This window comes from Sceloporus undulatus, chromosome 1 (genome assembly GCF_019175285.1).
Source record: "Sceloporus undulatus isolate JIND9_A2432 ecotype Alabama chromosome 1, SceUnd_v1.1, whole genome shotgun sequence".
Taxonomy (NCBI): domain Eukaryota; kingdom Metazoa; phylum Chordata; class Lepidosauria; order Squamata; family Phrynosomatidae; genus Sceloporus; species Sceloporus undulatus.
The window spans coordinates 353,214,654-353,236,964 of record NC_056522.1 but is presented as its reverse complement, the minus strand read 5'-3'; the positions used below and the strand labels follow the sequence as shown (position 1 = coordinate 353,236,964).

The window sequence follows — 22,311 nt, the reverse complement described above, 5'->3', positions numbered from 1 at the left end:
TAGGATCTTGGAGTTGGAACAGACCACAAGGGTCATCCAGTCCAATCCACCTTAGGGTCTCCATAAGTTGGAAGTGACTTGAAGTCACACAGCAACAGAAATAGCAACAAGAATGTATTTTACTGTCCAGACAGCTACTGATTAAATGTACAGATTGGGTAATTTAAAAGAGTATTCACTTCGTCTTAGGTTTTTCCAGCTCTGTGAAGAAGAGGAAGCTACTTTTTGACATCTTTTATGCACAGTGGGAGTTGAACTCTCTGTCTGAAAGCCTTCTGTGCTGAGCTATTTGTCCAATCTGGCAATGAAGAGTAGAGGGAAGATTGGGAAACTTGCAAAAAGAAGTAGACTTTCTTCCTTGGCCTTTTGGTGCCTCAGCAGAACTTGAATGGATAATTAAATGAGCTGATTGTACTCTGTGTTTAACACCAGCAGGATAAATGGAAACCTCATTTGTTGAACTTTTCACTCTTCAGTTACAGTCTGCAGTGGGCTGCATTCCCCCTTTGCAAGCAGAATCAGGATAGTTGTTCTGTCACAAAGGGAGGCTTATATGCCATCAGGCCTCCATTGCTATCCTTTGGTGCCATTATCAAGAAATGGTAAATAGTTGAGCTTGTTCTGACATCTGAGTTTGGAAGGGAACTTTGCAGTAGGGAGTAATAAGAGAGCCAGTGTGGTGTAGCGATTTGAACATTGGATCAGGACACTAAGAGACCAGGATTTGAATCACCACTCAGCCATGAAAACCCACTGGGTGACCTTAGACAAGTCATGCTCTCTCAGTCTTAGAGGAAGGCAAAAACTTACTACCTCGGAACAAATCTTGCCAAGAAAACCCCATGATAGGGTTACATTAGGGTTGCTGTAAATGAGAAACAACTTGAACAACACACAACAACAACAAAAGGGAAAAGTGTTATATACATCAGGATCCCAAATTTATCTGCCCTCTGGGAGATGGTTATTGTATATTCTTTCTTTTCTGTAGTACTTCCTTTGCTGTTTTTCCCCCAACTGGACCTGTGTGTCTTTTGAACAACTGTGCTGGGTCAACATTCAACAAGCACAGCTCTGAATTTCTGATTGATGGGCTACTGCTAATACGCATCTGTGCTAAGTCTCAGTTTCGTATCAGGCCTCTTCTGTTAAAGTATCTCTGCTCTTGTACAGTTCAGCTTGTGCAGATGCTTTCAACCCATAGATGTTTCTAGGAGTCCTTATGCCAGATTTCATTCATCATTCATAACTGACCTGAGGGTTTAATAAACAAACAAACAAACAAACACATACTTGTGTGGGAGCATTTCACTTATCTGATGAAATTCTGTTCAAATGCTATTTTTCTGACTACATCCCCATCTCTCTGTGGCACACAAGATAGTTCTATAATTTTTGTGGGATTTTTTTTTTGGGGGGTGGGGGCTATGAGGCTGTGTTCTAGAAGAGTTTATTCCTGATGTTACGCCAGCAGCAGTGGCTGGCATCTTCAGAGAATGTTGGAATGGAGCAGAGTGGGGTATATATATTGTTGGCTAAGAGGACCAACATATATATACCCCACTCTCTTGCATTCCAGCATTCTCTGTAGATACCAGCTACAGCTGCTGGTGAAACATCAGGAATAAACTCTTCTAGAATGCGGGCTTCAAAGCCCCAAAACCCCACAAAAACCTATGGATGCCAGCCGTGAAAGCCTTGAACATAGTTCTATTTATGCATAGTATAGGTGGGCCTTGCCAGACTGACCTAAAACAAGAACCAGAACCATTTACCTGTCTATTTGTCCCTCAGATGGTCATTCGGTCAGGTTTCTGTTCCAAATCTTTGTCATAGACTTCATGGAACTGTGTGCGATCTGCTGTATTGGAATTACTTGTAATTTCTATGTTTTACTTGTAATTTTAAGAGAAGCAGGGAGGGTTAAAGGGATTAGGGTTTGTCAATGTAATTGTTATACTGGCTTGTTGTTACCTGCTTGATCCTTGAAAGGGGGAGGTGGGATATAAATAAATATATTTTATTACTTATTTATTTATGTAACTTAATATGATTTAATTTAGCAAGCATTGAAAAATTTGAATCTCCTGAAGCTGTTTCACAACCCTATCGACTATATACTGAGTGATAGCTAATGAATTCTTTCATTTCCTTAGTAATTTTTTCTCCCTTTTAGTGTGCTCTATTTTTATAACCCCTATTTTATATTTTATTCATTTTTATTTATTAAACTGTTTGTTGATGTAGTTGTTGCATGTTTTAAAGTTGGCAACCCTCAGGCAAACTTAATGTGGGGCTTGGGCAAAACTGAAAACTATGGCCTGTTACAGACTGCCAAAATAAAGCTACTTCAGGTCTCTTTGGAGGTATGCTGTTTAAATGATGCATGCACCCTAAGAATCCGGAAGCTGCACCAAAGCTGCACTCCAGTGCTTAGGAATAGAGTGTGGCTTTGGCGCGACCTCCGGACTCTTAGGACCCATGCATCATTTAAATGACATACCTCCAAAGAGAGACGAAGCACCTTTATTTTGGCAGTCTGTAACAGGCCTATGTTATGTTTTGCACATTTTCATGTTGCCTATCTAGATATACCTGCACAGAGAGGCCAGGAGGAAGGAAGACGATAGAATGGGAGTGAATATGGCAGGTTAATAGGCAGGTCTGAGAAAATACAGCAGAGGAGACCCAATATATAACATTGGTAGGTATCATGTGGCTTTCCAGAAGTGTTGGACTGCAAGTCATAGCAGCCCTAGCCAGCATAGCCAATGTTGAGAAATGCTAGGAATTTCTGTCCAAGAGTATTTGGAAAGTTTCATGATTCATACCACCACAACAGAGGATTGAAAAAAAAAATCTGAAATTGGTCCCAGGGAATGAAAAATCTCTTGAAAAATAAAGAACTTATTTGCCTAATTTATACTCTTGTTATTCTCCTGCATTGCCTACATATTTATAACTCACCCTATTCTGTTACTTGCAAAATAAACTCAGTTCCATTCTTGAGCATATTCCAGAATTGCATTATTTTTTTCCAGTCAGAACCCATTAATAGTTGTTTTATCTAACTGTCGTGTCTTCTTTCTCGTAGCACTTCCTCCCAAACCCTTGAGGGTTGTATAATATGCATATGTGTAATAGATTCACTCTGGGGTAATTTTTCCTGATGTTCATTTTATTGCATTCATTTGTGGAATCACTACCCATCCACCCCATCCATCTATACTATTATACTTGAAGAAAACCAAATTATGGAACTCCTTGCAACAAGGAAATTATTGTGATAAAGAATTCAGCACTTTCTGAAGAAGCATTAATTGGCTGTCTAAAATTACATGAATAATTGCCCACTAATAATGCCAAGCTCCATTTCCACATGTTGTAATGTATTGCTTTGCTCCTGCATTGCCATTTTGTGACTGGTGGACCTCAGTCATTTTTCAGCTCTTTTAAGAGATACCTCATCATAAAAAAGTTGGAAACCCCTATTTTGTTTAGTTTTTTTAATAATGACACTTAATAGTGCTATTATTAGTGAGTTGATCTACATGCAGGCCAACTATTTTTAAACTGCTTGTTCTTCCCACCTATGTCCATAGCTTCATATTTCAGTCTTTCTCCTCCTGCCCCATGACTCTAAAAGCACATAAGCTGCATCCTTTCTCTGCAGTTTGCTGAACAAGAAACAGTTCCTGAGCATGAGCAAAGTGGGTTTTTACAACTATTTGTTCTTCCCACCTCTGTTCATTGCTTCATATTTGAGTTTCTGTCTTTCCCACTCCATGGCTCTAAAAAGCATATGGCAACCCCAGTTCTCTTTGGGATTCATTATTGGTTCCTAGACGTAATTGTGAGCTGAAATAACTGTCTGGACTGGAAGACGGAGAGGCGAGGAGATGAAAGGTAAAAGAAATTTCTTGAGGGGAGAGAAGCAGGCAAGAAACAACAGGCCTTTGCCTGCCAAGAAGAAGAGCCCTCCTCCCAACCACCATCTTGAGGGGAGAGAAGCAGAGTCATGATGTGTTATGTATTGTTAATCTGATATTGGAAACCGCTTTGATCGTCCACGGAAAAGCGGTATACAAATAAAGCTTATTATTATTATTATTATTATTATTATTATTATTAAATTTGGAAAAGGAAAGAAAGAAGGAACTTGATTTTCCATCTCAGTCTTCATGATACACAATGACTCTCTTTAGTGCTAGGCTATATTTTATGGATCTAAAGTGCAGTATTGTTAAAAAGGGAGAGGTGTTTTTGAGCATGTGCAGAACGCATTTATTCCATCAACATGAAGTATCTGCAATTGAGAAAGAGGACATCTTAAGAAGGGAGAACACAGGCTTTGCATGCATAACAGCCCAGTTTCAATCCCCAGCATTTCTAGTTGAGAAACCAGTTTGGGGCTCAGGAGATTTGTTCATGACACTTGCTGGACAACCTGAGATGAGCCACTGTCTTCCAGTCTAATCTACCTTAGAGAGTTATTGTGATGATAACATTGGTGTGGAAGAAGACAGAGAGAACTATGTGTGTTGGCCTGTGCTCTTTAGAGGGAGGGTGGGAAAAATATAACAACCAAAATACATGATAAATATTAATAAGAGACTTTACAGCAAAAAATGATTTTAAACATTTTTAAAATGAACTTGGAAGCATTATTTTTTGAAAAAGAAATGACCTGGCTACAGCTTAGTTTTTGGTGGACTTTGATCAGCTGAAGTCTCTAACCTGGAATGAGGGAAAAGTGGTTTTCTGGCTTAGTAACCTCACATTGCAGCTGCTTTAGGAATGCCATATACAGACTTCACTCAGGGTCAATACAGGCTGGCGCCTGTACATTCTGTTCGGAAGAAGGAGCATCTCCTGCCAGAAAACGCTGAAATTAGCAGCAAAGCGTTGAATTGTACAATTTATGAAAATATGTGAGAGTGCCATAAATCTGATGCTGGAGTGAAGTCTGCAGAATGCACAAATGCTTTTTTCCTTACTAGGTGTTGTATCACAAGGTATGGTCATGAACTCTGGATTCTGACACCACCTAATGTTAAACTTTAATTCCAAACTGTATAATGCAGGCTAGTTGTTAACTACTTCAGGTTTAGAATTCATAAAATTTTCCCTTAGATGTTCTGTCTAAGGTACTGTGCTGTGCTCTGTGGAATAAATGTGAGAGAAAAGAATAATGTTTAACATTTATAGAATGTTCCATAAAGAGAGGTCATCCAGGGGTAGCCATGTTAGTCATATAGCAAATCCAGTAACATCAAAAATCCACCAAAATGCCCAATATACATGTTGCAAACATTCAAAGTTCTACTGGCATTCTTCATCAGGCGAGGTTTTCAAAACCAAACAGGAGAAACAAATTGAATATGTTAGTCATAGGCCTCCATTTTCTGTTTTGTTTTTTCCTTATCTCAGACAGTGTGGAGGAGTATTTCTTGCCAGCTGACACCTCCTCCTTTTGGCCATGTGGCTACTGGGAGATTCTCAAAGTCCAGGAAATTTAGGGAGGTGTTTGTCTGTTGAAGGATATCTTAGGCCCGTTACAGACGGGCCTAAAAGTGTGCGCTCCGCGTGTGCTAGGATTAGAAAGGAGCGTCCTTTCTGGACGCTCCCAACCCTAGCACTCGCAGAGCACACACAAAATGGTGGCAGCCATTCCACATGGTTGCCGCCATTACGACGTCACGACTGCACCACCTCCAAATGAGGTGGTGCAGACGTGATGTCCTTGTGCCGCGCGAGGGCACTTAGAGCGCCCTTTACGCGGCTTAAGAAGGCCGCGGGGAAGCGGCCTTTTGCTGCTTCCCAGCAGCCTGGAAAGCAGCGGATCGGGGCCTCGGAGCCTGCCAGTCTGGCAGCTGAGGCCCCAATACAGCAGGGAAAGGGGCAAGTGCAGGCCGCCCCAAATGGGCGGTCTGTAACCCGCCTTAGTAAGAACATTAGGGCAGTGAAGTAAAAAAAGTACAGACATGCCTCACAGCAGGAAAAAAAAATTAAAAGGCAGCTGAGCTTAAAAAGTTACTTTTAAAATGAATAAATATAATAACATGTTGTAATAACAATCATAATGATCCCAAACATCATCCCACAAATGCTCATTTTGGATGGCTCCAGTGAACCATGAGGTTTGTTCATGTTCAAAATACTGTAACTTTTCAAAGCAGGCAGAAAAGATACTAGAGTGTACTTACAGGAGAAGAATGGTGGATAGGAGAAATGTTAATTAAACTAATGCATTTTGTAGAGATATTGATTGATCTTTCAGTACATGACGTAGTCAAGTGCATGTAGCCCCGATCCATGACTTTCTTTCCCGAGTTTTGTTTGCTAACTGAGCAAGCGGCTGACTTCTTTCCCAGCGTTACAGTTCAGTTGCTGAGCTTCTCATTTAAAGGCCGTTCATTCCTGACTGTTTCTTCCTTTTTTAAAATGCCTTTTGTCTCCAGTTGTAGAGCTATGCACTGATTTCCCTAAAGAAAACGAACCTTTTGGGGTGAATGTGTCAAATTTGGAAGAGAAAAACCGCAAAGAGCAGGGGGCAGCAATGCCAGCCAAAGAGAAACACTGGCTCGTTGTTTTGCTCAGCAGAGGGTCATCAGAAATGTACTCTAGACTTTGTCAGACTTGTGACAGGAGGTGATCTTTTGGTTGAAAAGGCCTCAACATTGTTGCTGGTTTTTCCCCTGTAAGAATGTTTTATTCCAGTTTGCAAAGGAAAGGTGGAAATGCTCCAAACTCTGTGCAATTTAAAAATGTTTACTTTTTCTACAGCTACGAATTGTTCTGAGTACATGGAGAACCTTCTTGCACATAGTTCAAGCTGTGTGATAATTGGTTGACACTGTCAGTTCTTGTTGCTACAGGTCACTATCTTAGAACACCTGCTTCAAATTCAGAATTCAGCTAAGACCATGCAAAGCAATCCTGTTTCTTATTTGAGTGGACTTTGGGGAAGATCTTTCCTAAAGTAAGGAAAATCTTGAACACTGCAACAAGTTTTTATTCCATGCACCAAAGCAGTTTCATGTGGCTAATTTGTTACCCTTGTGTACCGTGTGTTAGAAAGCCAGTGTCATGTAGTGGATTGAGTGTTAGAATACACCTCTGTATGGTTTGATTCCCAGCTCAGTCATGAAACCCATTAGGTGACCCTGGTTGAGTCACATGCCCTCAGCCTCAGGGGAAAGCAATGGAAACCTCCTCTGAACAAGTCTTGCCAAGAAACCCCCATGATAGGTTCACCTTAGGATTGTCATAAGTCAGAAATGACTCAAAGGCACACACAACAACAACACACATTGTGCTGCTTATATCTGGTTGTGGAAAATAACAAGCAGTGTTGTTTTATGCACTTATACCCATCTCTCTTTCCTTTTAGATAGTGGATTTCTGAAGTGAATAGTCCTTATGTAAGAAGAACTTAAGAGTCGTGTGCAAAGAGGAAGGGTGTGTTAAAATAAACATATAGGGCTACTCTACCCCCAGCATGTTAAGTTCAGTAAGAACTAGCCCCAAGACTTCTTTATCTATTGCATCCAGTGTAATTCCCTCCTGGGCCTGCTAAATTGAAGTCACTTCAGTGTACCTGCTTGTGCTTCGCTCTGGTCCCATTTTTAATAATCTACTTCAGTGATTCCCAAACTCTGGCCTTCCAGATATTTTGGACTACAGCTCCCAGAACATTGGCCAAGTTGTCTGTGACTTCTGGGAGTTGAAGCCCAAAACACCTGGAGGACCAGAGTTTGGGAATCACTGATCCTAGCTTAGTTCCCTAATATTGACTTCTCCAGTTTAGTGCCCTAAAGTGTTTTGGACTGCAACATCTGCAATGGCGATGCTGGCTGAGGAATGATGGGAGTTGTAGACTAAAACTTTTGTGTTGGGAGAGTTGCTTTAGAGATACATCTTTGTGCTGTTGAAAAACAGACAAGTAGTTTCAAAAGTGCCCTTTTGTTCTTGTTGTTCTCCCCAAGGGCTTCACTTTACAGTGATAACTTGGCATAAGCGTGTGTTTCTGCATGCATGTGTCCCTGCAACAAAAGAGATTAAAAGCTAGGAGCACTTCCAGATGGGGAAAATGTGTGAGGAGTTTGTAGTATTTGTAGTTCTCCCAATGATGTTTCTGTTGTACCAGACTATGTGGGCTAGACAAAGTAACTGTTACATGGATTTGTAATTGATTGACTGGCCGAACCCAAAGGGTGCTCAACAATGGCTCCTTTTCATCCTGGAGAGAAGTGACCAGGGGGGTGCCACAGGGTTCTTTCCTGGGCCCAGTGCTATTCAACATCTTTATCAATGACTTGGATGAAAGAATTGGTGGTATACTTATCAAATTTTCAGATGACACCAAACTAGGAGGAGTAGGTAATACCCCAGAGGACAGGATCAAAATTCAAAATGACCTGAATAGATTAGGAAGCTGGGATAAAGCTAACAAAATGAATTTCAACATGGAGAAATGTAAGATACTGCACTTAGGGCAGAAAAATGAAATGCATAGATATAGGATGGGTGACATTTGGCTGAATGAGACTACGTTTGAAAGGGATCTGAGAGTCCAACTAGACCACAAATTGAACATGAGTCAACAGTGCAATGCGGCAGCTAAAAAGGCCAATGTGATTTTACGCTGCATCAATAGAAGTATAGTGTCTAGATCAAGGAAAGTAATATTGCCACTGTATTCTGCTCTGGTCAGGCCCCACCTGGAATATTGTGTCCACTTCTGGGCACCACAATTTAAAAATATGTGGAGAAAACTGGAGCGTGTCCAAAGGAGGGTGACTAAAATGGTGAAGGGTCTGGAAACCATGCCCTATGAGGAATGACTTAGGGAGCTGGGGATGTTTAGCCTGGAGAAGAGAAGGTTAAAAGATGATATGATCACCCTGTTTAAATACTTGGAGGGATGTCATATTGAGGAGGGAGCAAGCTTGTTTTCTGCTGTTCCAGAGACTAGGACCTGGAATAATGGATGCAAGCTACAGGAAAAGAGATTCCACCTGAACATTAGGAGGAACTTCCTGACAGTAAGGGCTGTTCGACAGTGGAATGCACTCCCTTGGAGTGTAGTGGAGTCTCCTTCCTTGCAGGTCTTTAAATAGAGACTGGATGGCCATCTGTCAGGGATGCTTTGATTGAGATTTCCTGCATGGCAGGGGGTTGGACTGGATGGCCCTTGCGGTCTCTTCCAGCTCTATGATTCTATAATTCTAGTTATTAAGCACCAGCTGCAACATTTCATTTTCATCCTTGTGTAGATTTTTTTTACCTCCAAGATATATTGGAACAATAAAGTATCCTTTACTTTATTTTAATTTTTAAAGAGAGTTACAGTGCATTAATGAAATTAGACTTGTGCATCATAACACTTTAAAAGATTAAAAATATCTGAGACGAGAAAATGTACCGATCACATCATAGGATCACCTCAGCTATGTTCTAGTTCTAAAAAAAGATTTACAATGCAGATCCAAGTAATGGCTGCCAACAACCCTCAGAAAGTATAGAAGGAGTAAATGTGGAGGCAAGAATACAGTCGGCCCTTCTTATACACGGATTTTTTATACACGGATTCAAGCATACATGGTTTGAAAATGTTCCAAAAAAGTATAAATTTACCTTGATTTTCCATTTTTTATAAGGGACACCATTTTGCTACGTCATTATATTTAATGGGACTTGAGCATACACGGATTTTGTTATACACGGGGGATCTTGGAACCAAACCCCAGCGTATAACAAGGGTCCACTGTATCTGACAAAACCCAGAAAATCCAAGGATCTATATCACAAGTCATGTTTCTTAAAACCAATCAGGAAAAGCTGTACAGCTGGTTTTTCAGAAAGAAATTGTGGTTATTCTATTATCAGTCTTTCTAGTCTTTGTGCCTTTCTTTAGTAAAGCTGTTCTTTAGGTGTAGCCAGAACAAAATACCAGTGCTATCAGTTAAATAAAACTGTATTTGGGTTAAATGTGAAGCTCAACAATCAGTGGAAGCAACATATCCTCCAACATTTCAAAGATGTAACCAGGGCACATGTGGTCAAGCAACATTAGAGTGTGGTCAAGATGGCAAAAGTTATTAATGCGAAAAAACAGACAAGCTAGAGACTGCAGCAGTCTAGTGTGTGATGTTGTTTGATTTAAATTACCAAAGGGGATGGAAACAGAAAGTGTTCATTCACTTGTTTTCCTTGGCAGCCGTTCCCTAGATATTGTTCCCCTCCTAGCTGGTCTCACATGTAGTTTGGAGCCCAGATGGAATAAAGACACAGTGGGAACAGAAAGTGGGAGTAAGAGGAGCAGGTGAAGTAACTCACACATACATGCACTCCATGTTTGCTTTAAACTGCACTCTACCCTTGTATTAGGCCAGACTGGAGGAGATGCATAGTCTGCTATCATACGCACTTTGGGCAATTCATTCTTGCAATAGATTGGAGTGTGTGGGTGGCATAACCTGTGATGGAATATGGAACTGAGAGTTCTGAGTCTGTCTAGTATTTGCATTGTGTTCATCACCGTGGTATTCTGGCAGAGTGCCTGCCTAACGTACAGTACCCCGGTCCACCCCCTTTTGCTGTTCTGTTTGAACAAAGTTGCTTACCTTCTCAAGAAGTTCTGTATTTGATTTTATTTTTAAAGAAAACTTATATCTTGTCCTTCCATAATAGTTCAGAACTTTACACAGTTTCATTACAACTCCAGTTTATTAAAAAGGTATAGGTGTGTGTCTAATATTTTTTAAACAAATAATTTTTAAGGAGAAATGTATAATTGATAGCCATGTTACCATTGCTACTCTGGTAACTAGGAAGACATTTTGTCTTGTACCCATAGCTGGGAGTTTGGGCTATAGTCAATTGAAGTTGGTTTATCACAGCTGCTGCTGCTGCTATGACACAATGGGATATAGATTATATGTTGGAATGCTGGGGATTCTCATGAACAGTGGGCCCTTGGTATCCGCTGGGGTTTGGTTCCAGGATTCTCTGTGGATAACAAAATCCGTGGATGTTCAAGTCCCATTATATACAGTGGCATAGTAAAATGGCATCTTTTATATAACATGGAAAAATCAAGGTTTGCTTTTTGGAATTTATATATTTTAAAAATATTTTCCTGCTGTGAGTGCTTGAATCAATGGCTAAAAAAAAATCTGTGGATATGGACAGCTGACTGTATAGTGGATACTTGGCCTTTCAAAAGCAAAATCTAGTCCTTCATTACTTAGAACAAGTCTTGAGTATTCCTTATCCCCAATGCGGACCAGAAGTGTTCTGAATTTGGGATTTTTTATTTTATTTTATTTTTGCTTTGGAAATACCTGTACAGGTATTTGTGTATACATAATATACAGTACACAACACAAGTAGCATAGTATGTGCTGTGTTTGTGAGGCTAGAGAGAGAGACAAGGCTGAAAAGAGACTGAGGATCTGTGCAATGGCAGTAATCTAAGCATAGTGGTCAGCGCAAATCCATGCCTCCCGCTATTTCACAGTTCCTCACGTCTCTCTCCAGCCTTGTGTGTTATTTGTTTGCTTCATGTGTTGTGTATGAGACATGAGACTGGAGAGAGACTGAGGATCTGAGAGATGAACAAGCAGCAAAGGTGGAAGTGAGCGGTTGGCAGCAAAAAGTCTTGTTTTTTGGAGGTTTTCAGATTTCTGGATTAGGGATGCTCAACCTGTACAGTATGATAGAAATAGTGTCTTAAAGTTTTATAAAATGAGAGGGGGAGGAAGAAAGAAATGTAGCAGCACCTTTAAGACTAACTGATGTTTTTATTTTAGCACGAGCTTTCATGGCAATAAACCTACTTCTGATGCAGTACTGAGTGAAAGTACTGCATCAGAAAGTTTTATATCCATATTTCAGGGATACAGTTGCAAGAAGACAAATCAGTCAAGACAGGCATTCAGAGAAAATTTTATTTATTTTTTAAAGTCCTAATTCTACAAGGAGTCAGCATGGTGTTGTGGTTTGAGTGCTGGACTGTCACTGTGAAGACCAGGGTTCAAATCCCCACTTGGGCATGGAAACTCACTGGGCAAGTCACAGTTGGCTTCAGAAGAAGGCTAATGCAAACCCCTCTGCACAAATCTTGCCAAGGAAACCCTGTGATATATTCGCTTTTGGGTTGCCATAAGTCAGAAACCTGAAGACACAAACCAATAACAACAATAAGTCTACAAGGGCGCATAATTTGTGGACTCCCAGATAGTGTTGGACTGCATGTCCCATCTCCTTTGCCAGCACAACCAATGGGTACAGATGATGGGAACTGCAGTCCAAAAACAACTGGAGTTACATGAGTTGTCCATCTCTACTTTATCAGGCAATTGAACTATGCCATGAGCACTCAAAGTGTTTATCTTATAAAGGCAAAAATAGTTTTGTGACCTTAGCTGCCAGCTTGTTGCCTTTTATATTAAATAATGTAAATATAAATAATGTACAATTTGGCAAATATCTGTGTGCACTGTAGCAGGGGTACATAATTCACTGTAGTGGTAGAATCCAACTTTTGGGTGTGTGTGGATCTTCATTTGATGCCAGCATTTTCAGTTTAAAGAATTACAATTATCTACAACTTGGAAAAATCTTGGGTGTGAGAAATCGATTGCTAGGTCTCCATATGTTTTTGGACTATACCTCCAGTCATCCCTAACCAGCATGGCCAGTTTTCAACAATGCTGGGAGTTGTGGTCTTTCATCCTGTTAGTCCCAACTCAGCTAGGCCCAATCAATCAATTGCTGATGGTGAGTGGACACATAGGTTCGCAATAGGTTTACTGTAGTCAGGACTAACAACATGATTTAGGCTGTGATTTTGGATCCAAGCCTGGGAACTACTGGTTCAGTACTGGGCTACTTAGTTACCTGAATCACTTAACCAAACATCTGTAATAAAAAGCAATTTTATTAGGTTGACTTCAGGTGGTTCTAGGAAATGATGGCTAATGGCACATAGCTGAACACCTCTTGGAAAGTCAACGCCCATTGAATCAAGACATTTCTGGGAAAAATGAAAGAATGTTCTGGTTAAATAGGGCAGGCTCTCATGCTTTTTACTGAAAAATACTGTTATATCTGATGGTGAATTTTCTTGGGAAATGTTATTAGAAACCAAAAATGTGATATTTTACAAAATGACACTTTTCTTTGTTTTTCATTACTATTTTCATCCAGCTTGACCTAACTAAACCAATAGAAGACCAGGGCCCATTAGATGTGATCATCCATAAACTGACAGATGTCATCATTGAAGCTGACCAAAATGACAGCCAGGCACTGGCATTGGTTCATAGATTCCAGGTGGGTAATATTCCTTCCTTCCTTCCTTCCTTCCTTCCTTCCTTCCTTCCTTCTTTCCTTCTTTTTTTATTTACATTCAGTGACATACAACAATATTCCAAGATAACAAAAACAAGAAAATAAAAACTACAAAAAAGAAAAATAACCATATTAATTCTAAGCTGACCAAGCATCCAAATGTCAGTCCATTTGTAAATGTTGTCTATACATCAGTCTTTCAAATGTTGCAAGCATTAGATCCTGGATAGATCTTCTATCCAGGAAAATTATTTTTCCAGTAATGAAGTATTAATCTTTTAGCAGTCAAGTGGTTGCAAAAAATCCACTTTCATTGACCATTTGGTAATTTCCAAGAAACAGGTAAATAGTTCAAAAAGACATGCACTTCCCTGAATATCAAGGAACTTTCTAGTATCAAATTTACTAGTGTGATTACTTCCTGCCAAATGTAGCTACTGTAGGTCAAATCCAAAACATACATAAAACTAAAATATGAATAAAATACCGTATAGCTACCATGTGAATGCCAGACATGTTAAGTACAGTACCCATAAATGGAGCAGAATTATAAAACTTGATTATAAAAATCTATATGAAAGATTCAAAGTACAAAAATGGGTAAAAGAGAAAGGGAGGAAATACAGCTTTAAAACATAAATACATAAAACAAAAAGATTGAACATCAGTTACACATCAAAATTCCTCATCACCTCTACAGTTTACCCCAATTGTCCCCACATACCTAGCTCTCATTACTTTACATAGAAACTTAGCTGTGGTAATAGATACAGTGGACCCTTGTTATACGCTGGGGTTTGGTTCCAAGATCCCCCGTGGATAACAAAATCCGTGTATACTCAAGTCCCATTAAATATAATGACATAGCAAAATGGTGTCCCTTATAAAAAATGGAAAATCAAGGTTTGATATTTGAAATTTATACTTTTTTTGAACATTTTCAAACGTGGATGCTTGAATCTGTGTATAAAAAATCCGTGTATAAGAAGGGCAGACTGTATTTTTGAATCTTGGCCACTCATGAAGTATGGAGTTCTAACATGGGTATCCCAGAACATTGATCATTTGATATAGGGACCAAGATACTGGTCTCTTTCCTGTTGGTACAAATTACACTTGAATAGAATATGAGCTAAATCTTCAATTTCTCAGTCTCCACAAATACAAGTTCGCTTATCGTAAGGAATACCATTAAATCTACCATATCTTACCATGGTGTCAAGCTGATCAAATCTAGCTTGAATAAATGCCTCCCTCAGGTATTTTGGCATTTGTATTTTTAGATAGTTTGGTCTTTCAAAAGTGTGTTTAAATCAGCTCAGCAATTTTAAATTGCCTACTTTACTAAGGGTGGCTATATCTTTTTGGGGCTCAATATCCTGGATTCTCTGTCTCGCACCCTTTTTTGCTTGATCATTGACTGTGCAGGTTACAGGAAGACCACAGCTCTTTATAAAGTTTGTTATATGCATAAACCAAGAGGACTGAAGATGGGATTGGGACTGTTCTAAGAGACATAATTTTGGTAGTCTATCTGGTACCATTTCATTGATTTTACACCAATAATTAAACACTTTGATTTCTGCTTACGAATAAATTGAATATATTTCTAGTTCAGCTCTAACAGCAGCCGCAGATGTTCTCTTCTCTACACCCAATATACATCTCAGATGTTGAGACTGTGCTAGTTCTACTACTGAAATGGGATTTAGTCCCCGAACTTCTGCTGCATATAAAAGCATAGGTGTAACCTTAGCTTTATAAACATTAATTATTGGGTTAGAGAGCCAGGATATTTGTGAGCTTTTAGTTTAAGTATGAGATTCAAATGGGCCTTTGCTCTAAGTGAATTTCTTTGATGGTGATGATGATGATGATGACCAGGATCCAATTTCTGAGCATTATCAGTATTATATCTCCAACCATTTGCTGATTTAGAAAGCCTTTAAAAAAAAGACTGTGTGGCAACCAACATACCCAAAAAAAGCAATCTCTGCTGTATAAGACATAGTCAGAGATCTACAGCCATACTTGTTTTATATGTTAAGACAGATGGTCATTGATTAATCAGAATTAGGTATTGCAGTTCTGTATAGGATTCTTGCTTTAAATGTTGTGTGTTATTTATTTATGGATAAGAGCAATTTATATACCTATAGTGGTCCTGCTGTATCGGTTGGGCTAGCCATGTGTGGATTGGAACTCCCATGGATCACTCTGCCACATATTAGCCAATGCTAGTGTGCACCCATGGACATACTGATGTGGAAATGCACACATTGCTGCCCATTGACTAATCTTGGCTTCAGCTACCACATTTTTTGCATTTGCATGACCCCACAGAACTGAGCCACACTGGATAGGAAAGACCCACCATAAATTGTTGGTTTGGATACTTGGTTGGCCTCATTAATTAATTAATTAATTAATTTACGGTATTTATACCCCGCCCTTCAGCCCTAAAGGCTCTCAGAGCGGCTTACAATTATTATTTTAATTGGACGGTTCCCTGCCCTCAGGCTTACAATCTAAAAAGATACGACACAAAAGAAGAAGGGAATGGTGATGGGGAAGGGGATCAGGTCCAGCATTTCTTCTCTCCCTCTGAGGCCTGGACCAAGGCAGATGGATTGGAGGGAGGGCTCTTCTTCTTAATTGAGGCCAGGCCTGATGGCATTGGGCCTGCCTTTTCACTCCCTCCAGGCCAGAGGATGACAGTTGGCAAGGAGGGAGGGCTCTTCTTCTTCAGGCCCGATGGCGTAATATTAATATCTTTAATATTAAGGGAACCTCAGATTCACTAAAAGATGCAGAGCCAAACCTAAATTGAAACATATGTTTCAGTTATAGATAATGCCATTTAGCTGATAGAAAGAGTTACTACTTTTGCAAAACTGAAAAAAGGCAAAAGGTCAACACCAAGTATCTGATTTAAGATAACAATCCTATTATGAGCCCATACCTTTAATGAAAATGATCCCTTACCAATTTTCAAATTTGAGTTTTCCCATAAAGTCAGTTTGGCATGAGTGTATGGTTCAAATGGCAATTGACAAGCCATTTTGCCACACAGTTACAACCTCTGAAATTGTTGGCAAAACCCTGCCATTTTAAAATAAAAATGAAACCAAGTACTGCCCATTTTAATAGAGGTACCAGAAATAGAAGTCTTCCAGAGAATATGGAAAACAAAATGGTGGGTAACAGACTGGAAACGTATATACAGCATATCCCCAACCACAAGAAAAGAGCCACAAAAGACTGCAGCACCTATAGAACCATAGCATTAATTTCCCACACAAACAAAATTCTACAGCATAGACTCCAGTCATACAAGGAAAGAGAAATCCCAGAGGTGCAAGCGGGTTTCAGGAAAGAAAGAGGCACTGGGGACCACATTGCACATATATGATGGTTAATGGAGCGCATAAAGGAATTCCACAAGAAAATCATCTTGTGGTATTGAGCCACGGCAGTTAAAATAGTGTTATACTGAACTATTTCTGCACTGTGGATACAGCCTAGATGTAATATTTATTTTAATCACGTTTACCTTACCATGTTGTTGTTATCTTTCTGTGATTTATGGCATAAAGGGAAAGCAAATGTGGCCATTGCTTGCATTAGCTTTTCATCAAATTCCCTTCTGCAAACAATGATGTTAACCTTCACCTAAGAAAAGCATTAAAATTATGTTGCAAAGCAGCAGAACACATAATCTGCTTTTGCACTTTCCTTTATGACCTGGAAATCTCTGAGGAAAATCCCTTTTTGTCTCTCTAGCCCACTAATAAACTAGGGTCTGTCTGAATATATGAGGAAGTGCAAACAATTTAGATAAGCATACTTTCCCCCAATACCTGTACCTTTTGTCATGTTGACAGGGATGTTCAGCAGACAAATTGCCATGAGCTAATTTTGTTTTTAGTGTACAAATTTCCAATGTAGGGGCGTGTGTTATTTTGGGATAGAAGTACATTGTATGTGCAGTACAAAAATGCTGTCAACAAACAGCATCCCTGTGCTTGTATATCCCGTATGTAGGAAAACATGTCAGGGTTAAGGGACTGCATTGCCCCTTCCAGGAGATCTTGGAGGGCTACACCTCCTTACAAAGAATGCCCTCTAGGGAATATCGGAGCATTTTCAACATGCTTTCCCCCCTTCAGACCATTTTAGGCCCAGGAGGAGCCTTTTTTTTTTAACCACAGGAAGTGACCCAAACTGCTGTAATGTACATCATACAGTGCTGCTTTTGAAGATGGTTTATAAATTTTGATGGAGAAAACTGCAACTGTCCAAAGGCTGATCACTGGGAATTCTCAGCATTTGTTGTTGTGCACCTCCAATTCATTTCTGACTTAGGCTGACCTTAACACAGACCTATCATGGGGGGTTCTTGGCAAGATTTGTTCAGAAACGGGTTTGCCCTTGTCCTTGCCTTGGACAAGTCACACAGCTGAGAGTGTGTGACTTGTCCAAGAGCACCCAATTTGTTTCCATGGCTAAGTGGGAATTTGAACCCTGGTCTCCAGTCATAGTCCAATGCTCAAACCACTACACCATGCTGGCACTCTAGTCTAAAGTATAATTGCACTGTAAAAAGAATGTAGTTTGACACTGCTTTAGCTGCCATGGCTCAGTGTTATGGAATCCTGGGATTTGTAGTTTGTTCTAGCACAAGAGCTTCTGACAGAATGCTAAATATCTCACAAAACTACAAATCCTAAAATTCCATAGCATTGAGCCATGACAGTTGAAGTGATGTCAAACTACATTATTTCTGCAGTGCAGATTAGACCTAAATCTCAGCATTCACGCCCGTTTTATTCCAGCTGCACTGATTACTTATATGTTTCCAGGCCGAATCCAAAGTACATGGGCATCATAAATGGATCAAGTTGCCTTACTTTCATTCTTGCCCACGTTTTAGGTTCTGCTTGAGACATCTTGATCATAAACTTCTCCATTAAACTTTCCAAGAAAGGGCATTTGTTGCAATGGCTCTACAGTTGTGGAGCTCATTTTCAGTTTATACTCAGCCCCTTCAGAACAGGCCTTTAAGAATGTCTTGAGAACATCTCTTTTGACTGCTATTTTTCCTTAATGATTGTACATGCTATTGTGGTTGTGTGTGATCTGACTTCATAGTTACTATAACTTACCTGAATACCTAATGTATCCTAATATAGTCCTAAAAAGTGGCCAACAAATAATATTGAATAATTTTTTTAAAGTTATGGATAGTTCTGTACTACTAGCAACATTTTGTATGTTAACAGCAAAAGGATGGTTGAAAAAAGAATGAGGTTGAGTAGCTCAAGTCATATATTTGTTATCTATTTAAGTAGAAATACACCTGAGCTGTTCTCTAAGCTGTTCCCTGCATTTCTTTTGGGAGGTATAACTTGACCTGGATATTAAGAATTGCTGCTTTTGCAAGTTCTGAATGTAGCATTTTGTGTTGCTGAGGTCTTCCCCCCCCCCCCTTTCTTTCTCGAATTATACTTTGGGGACAAACTTCAAGGTGAAACCTATTTAAATAAGAGGAATTGTTCCAGTTATTATATCCACAATTGGGCAATCCACATTTGAAGCTGAAGTTTTTACTGATGCTCTTGTAGCTTTAAAATGCTTGTTCTTGGCTGTGTGAGCTCAGAGTATTAAATAGCTCAGCTGGAAACAAGCTCTCAGTTGTTGGTATTGAAAAGAAGGAATGATTTAAACAAAATAAATACAGGAGAATCTTTGCAGTGCTTTCAGCTAGTTGCCAAATTTCAAATAAACAAAGCAAGGGAATTGTTGTTCACAGAGATGATTCTGTTGTTGTGCTTTCAGAGAGGGTCTCTCAATAAGTGCACCCCAGTCTGTCTGTGGTTTATATCCCCTCTTCTGTAACTACTTAAACCAAGTACAAAAGAGCAGGTATTTCTGCTTCTGATAATCCAGGCTGAGCTTGGGAAAATTACCTTTTTGAACTACATCTCCCAGATGGCTGTGGGTTGTGGGAGCTGTAGCCCTCAAAAGTTTTCCAAACTCTGAAACTGGCATAGAGTCCCTTGTGATGTACTGTAGGACAGTACTAGACCTATCCTGGTTTATTTGCATTTCTTCTTTATTCAGGTTAATGCTACTCCTTTTCTTCCAAGTTGTTTTATAACTGAATTATCTCTCCAAATTCACCACCACCCTTATATGCTCAACCTCTGCTTCCAGTCCAGGAGTCTGTGCATGATGTTGGCTCTGCATCATGCAGCACTGACTCATAGTCATACCTTATGAGTCTTTTGCATTACTGTGATAATCCTCTTCTGGGAGCTGTAGACTTTTGTGTTAACTAGCAGCAGCAGCAAATGCTCAGCAGTGCCTTGGTAATGATACATCATATCTTTGGTCTTGGAGTTACTTGATGTATTTGTATCCTTACTTAATAATAAGTTAGACCATGTACTAATTAATAGTAGAACTCAAAGATATAGCTGTGTTAGTCTGTAGAATCAGTATGTAGAAAGATCTTGTAGCACCTTTGAGACTAAGTGAAAGAAAGAAGTTGGCAGCATAAACTTTCATACACTTAAGTCTACGAAAGCACAAGCTGCCAACTTCTTTCTTTTCAGAGGTGCTACAAGATCTCTCTACATACATGTTGTAGCCATTCATAACAATTAAACAATTGCAAAGTGCAGTCATGTAGTTAAAGTGGTACCAGAGCACTATGATTCTGTAGTAGGAAATAAACCTTAGTGTCTCTAGGTACCAGGAACAAAGAAGAGCTTTCATTTCTTTTCCTATGTCAGTGGAATGTTGTTATTATATGGGTACAACCTGCCTTCTTTCCTTACAGTTGAGTGACTAACTCACTCATCAGTCAAATTTTTGCTTTCTTGTTTTATAGATTTTAGTTTCTAATGCATTTAGTCTATAGTACAGCAGCAGGCAAAGTGTGGGATCAAGACTGCATGTGGCCTCCAAAGCTTTCTTTCAGTGGAAATCATCCTGGATCCATTGCCCCTGTCAGGAAAACAGTCAGCCAGAAATATCGGTTTCTGCTCTTGGAAATTTTTAGGAGCTGCAATTTTGAATTAACTTTCATAGGCAATCAGTACACCCAAACTCAAGTTTTGTTGCAGAAATAATACAGAACTAGATCTGCAAGATAGTAGAACTGTCTCTCCATATCCATGGATTCTTTATCATTAGAACCTTCATGGTTTGAAAATATTTTAAAAATTAATTCCAAAAGCAAACTTTGATTTTGCCATTTTATGTAAGAGACAACATTTTGCTATGTCACTGTATTTAATGGGACTGTATATAAGAGACACCATTTGCTACATCATTATATATATATATAATGGGATGTGAGCATGTGGAGTCCTGGAACCAACCCCCAGCAGATACCAAAGCATTGTCACCTGAAACAGGGGCGAGTTACACACCGCCAATTAAGTACGTGCAGAGCGCGTACTAGGGTTAGGGAGGTGCGGTGCTCCTAACCCTAATACGCGCTCTGCGCGAAAAATGACAGCGGCCGTTCCAGACGGCCCGCGCCCATGAGGATGTCACGGCTGACCACCCGCTCCGCACAAGGCGCCTAGTGCGCCTTAGCACGGACCAGGAAGGAGCTCCATTTCAGAGCTCCTCCCTGGTTTGCGGCGCCGCTTTACGTCGCTGGGCGCAGCCTTCAGACGGCTGTGCCCAGCGAAGCAAGGGAGAAAGGGGCCAAGTGGCCCCTTCTCCTCCTCCCGTCGCTGCAGGGTGTCCTTGGGGCTTGAAGCCCCAAGGACACCCCTTTTCAGGCTGCGGGGAAACGGCGTTTTGCCGCTTCCCTGCAGCCTGAAAAGCGGCGGATCGGGGCCTCAGCCGCTGCCGTTCTGGCAGCTGAGGCCTCGATACACCGGGGAAAGGGGCGGGTACAGCCCCCCCAAATGGGCGGTCTGTAACCCGCCATTGTGAACAACAATTACCAAGTTCCAGCCCCCCACCACATACAGCCTTTAAAAAAACTGACAAAAATGTCTGCGATGAAAAATTATCTCAGCAAATGTATTGCATATGTGTTGCTCATTTTTTTTGTGTGAAGAAAGAGGGCTGAGAGCTACCCAAAGCAAACATTCCACCTTATATGAAGTTGTTCTTTTCTGGGTGTAGGAATTCTTAGATTGTACGCCATAGGCAGGTTTACTCTTTTATATTTATTGTTTTTATGTACAGTGCTGTGCAAAACTACAGCGCTATATAAATAATAATAATAATAATAATAATAATAATAATAATAATAATAATAATATTGTGGAAACCCCTGTGTTTGCACTAACAAACACTTGTATATACAGTCTTTTAAACACAATACATTAGAATTCTATTTGAGGTGAGAAGTTCTACAGATTAAAGTAGATTAAAGTACAGATTAAAGTACAAGGTTGGTTGGTTGGTTTTTTAAATTAAAAATCGGTTTAGATAAATTTGCTTGAAGTGAGCATCTTGCCATGTCCAATCCTGATTTTTGTTCCCTTGTCCCCACCTGTATTTTTTTGCAACTATTGGTACCTGCAGTGGTTCATATTGTTGTTTGCAATGTGTCTTCAAGTCAACTCTGAATTATGACAACTCTATCACATGGTTTTCTTGGCACTAATTACTGAGAGGTTTTTTTTGTTGTGGGGGAAGGATTCAGGCTATGTGGCCTTGTTCTGGAAGAGATTATACCTGACGTACCACCACCATCTGTAGCTGACATCTTCAGAGAATGCAGGAATAAACTCTTCCAGAACACGGCCACGTAACCCAAAAAAACCAGGAAAAAAAAACCCATGGATTCCAGCTATGAAAGCCTTTGACTTCACAATTATTGAGTGGTTTGTCATTACTTTCCTCTAATGTTGAGAGAGTGTGACATGCATGTTTTTTTAAATAAATGTTCTTTATTGTTTAAAAAACAACACAAAAATA

The 22,311-nt window shown here is 39.8% G+C and overlaps 1 protein-coding gene across 1 annotated transcript in view; it reads left to right on the top strand.

Moving 5' to 3' along the window:
* ITPK1 (inositol-tetrakisphosphate 1-kinase) overlaps positions 1-22,311 on the top strand; it is a 168,848-nt gene that overhangs the window by 82,468 nt on the left and 64,069 nt on the right. The window contains exon 3 of the mRNA XM_042446023.1: positions 13,216-13,341. Coding sequence (XP_042301957.1) covers positions 13,216-13,341 — 126 coding nt within the window. The remainder of the gene's footprint in view (positions 1-13,215; positions 13,342-22,311) is intronic.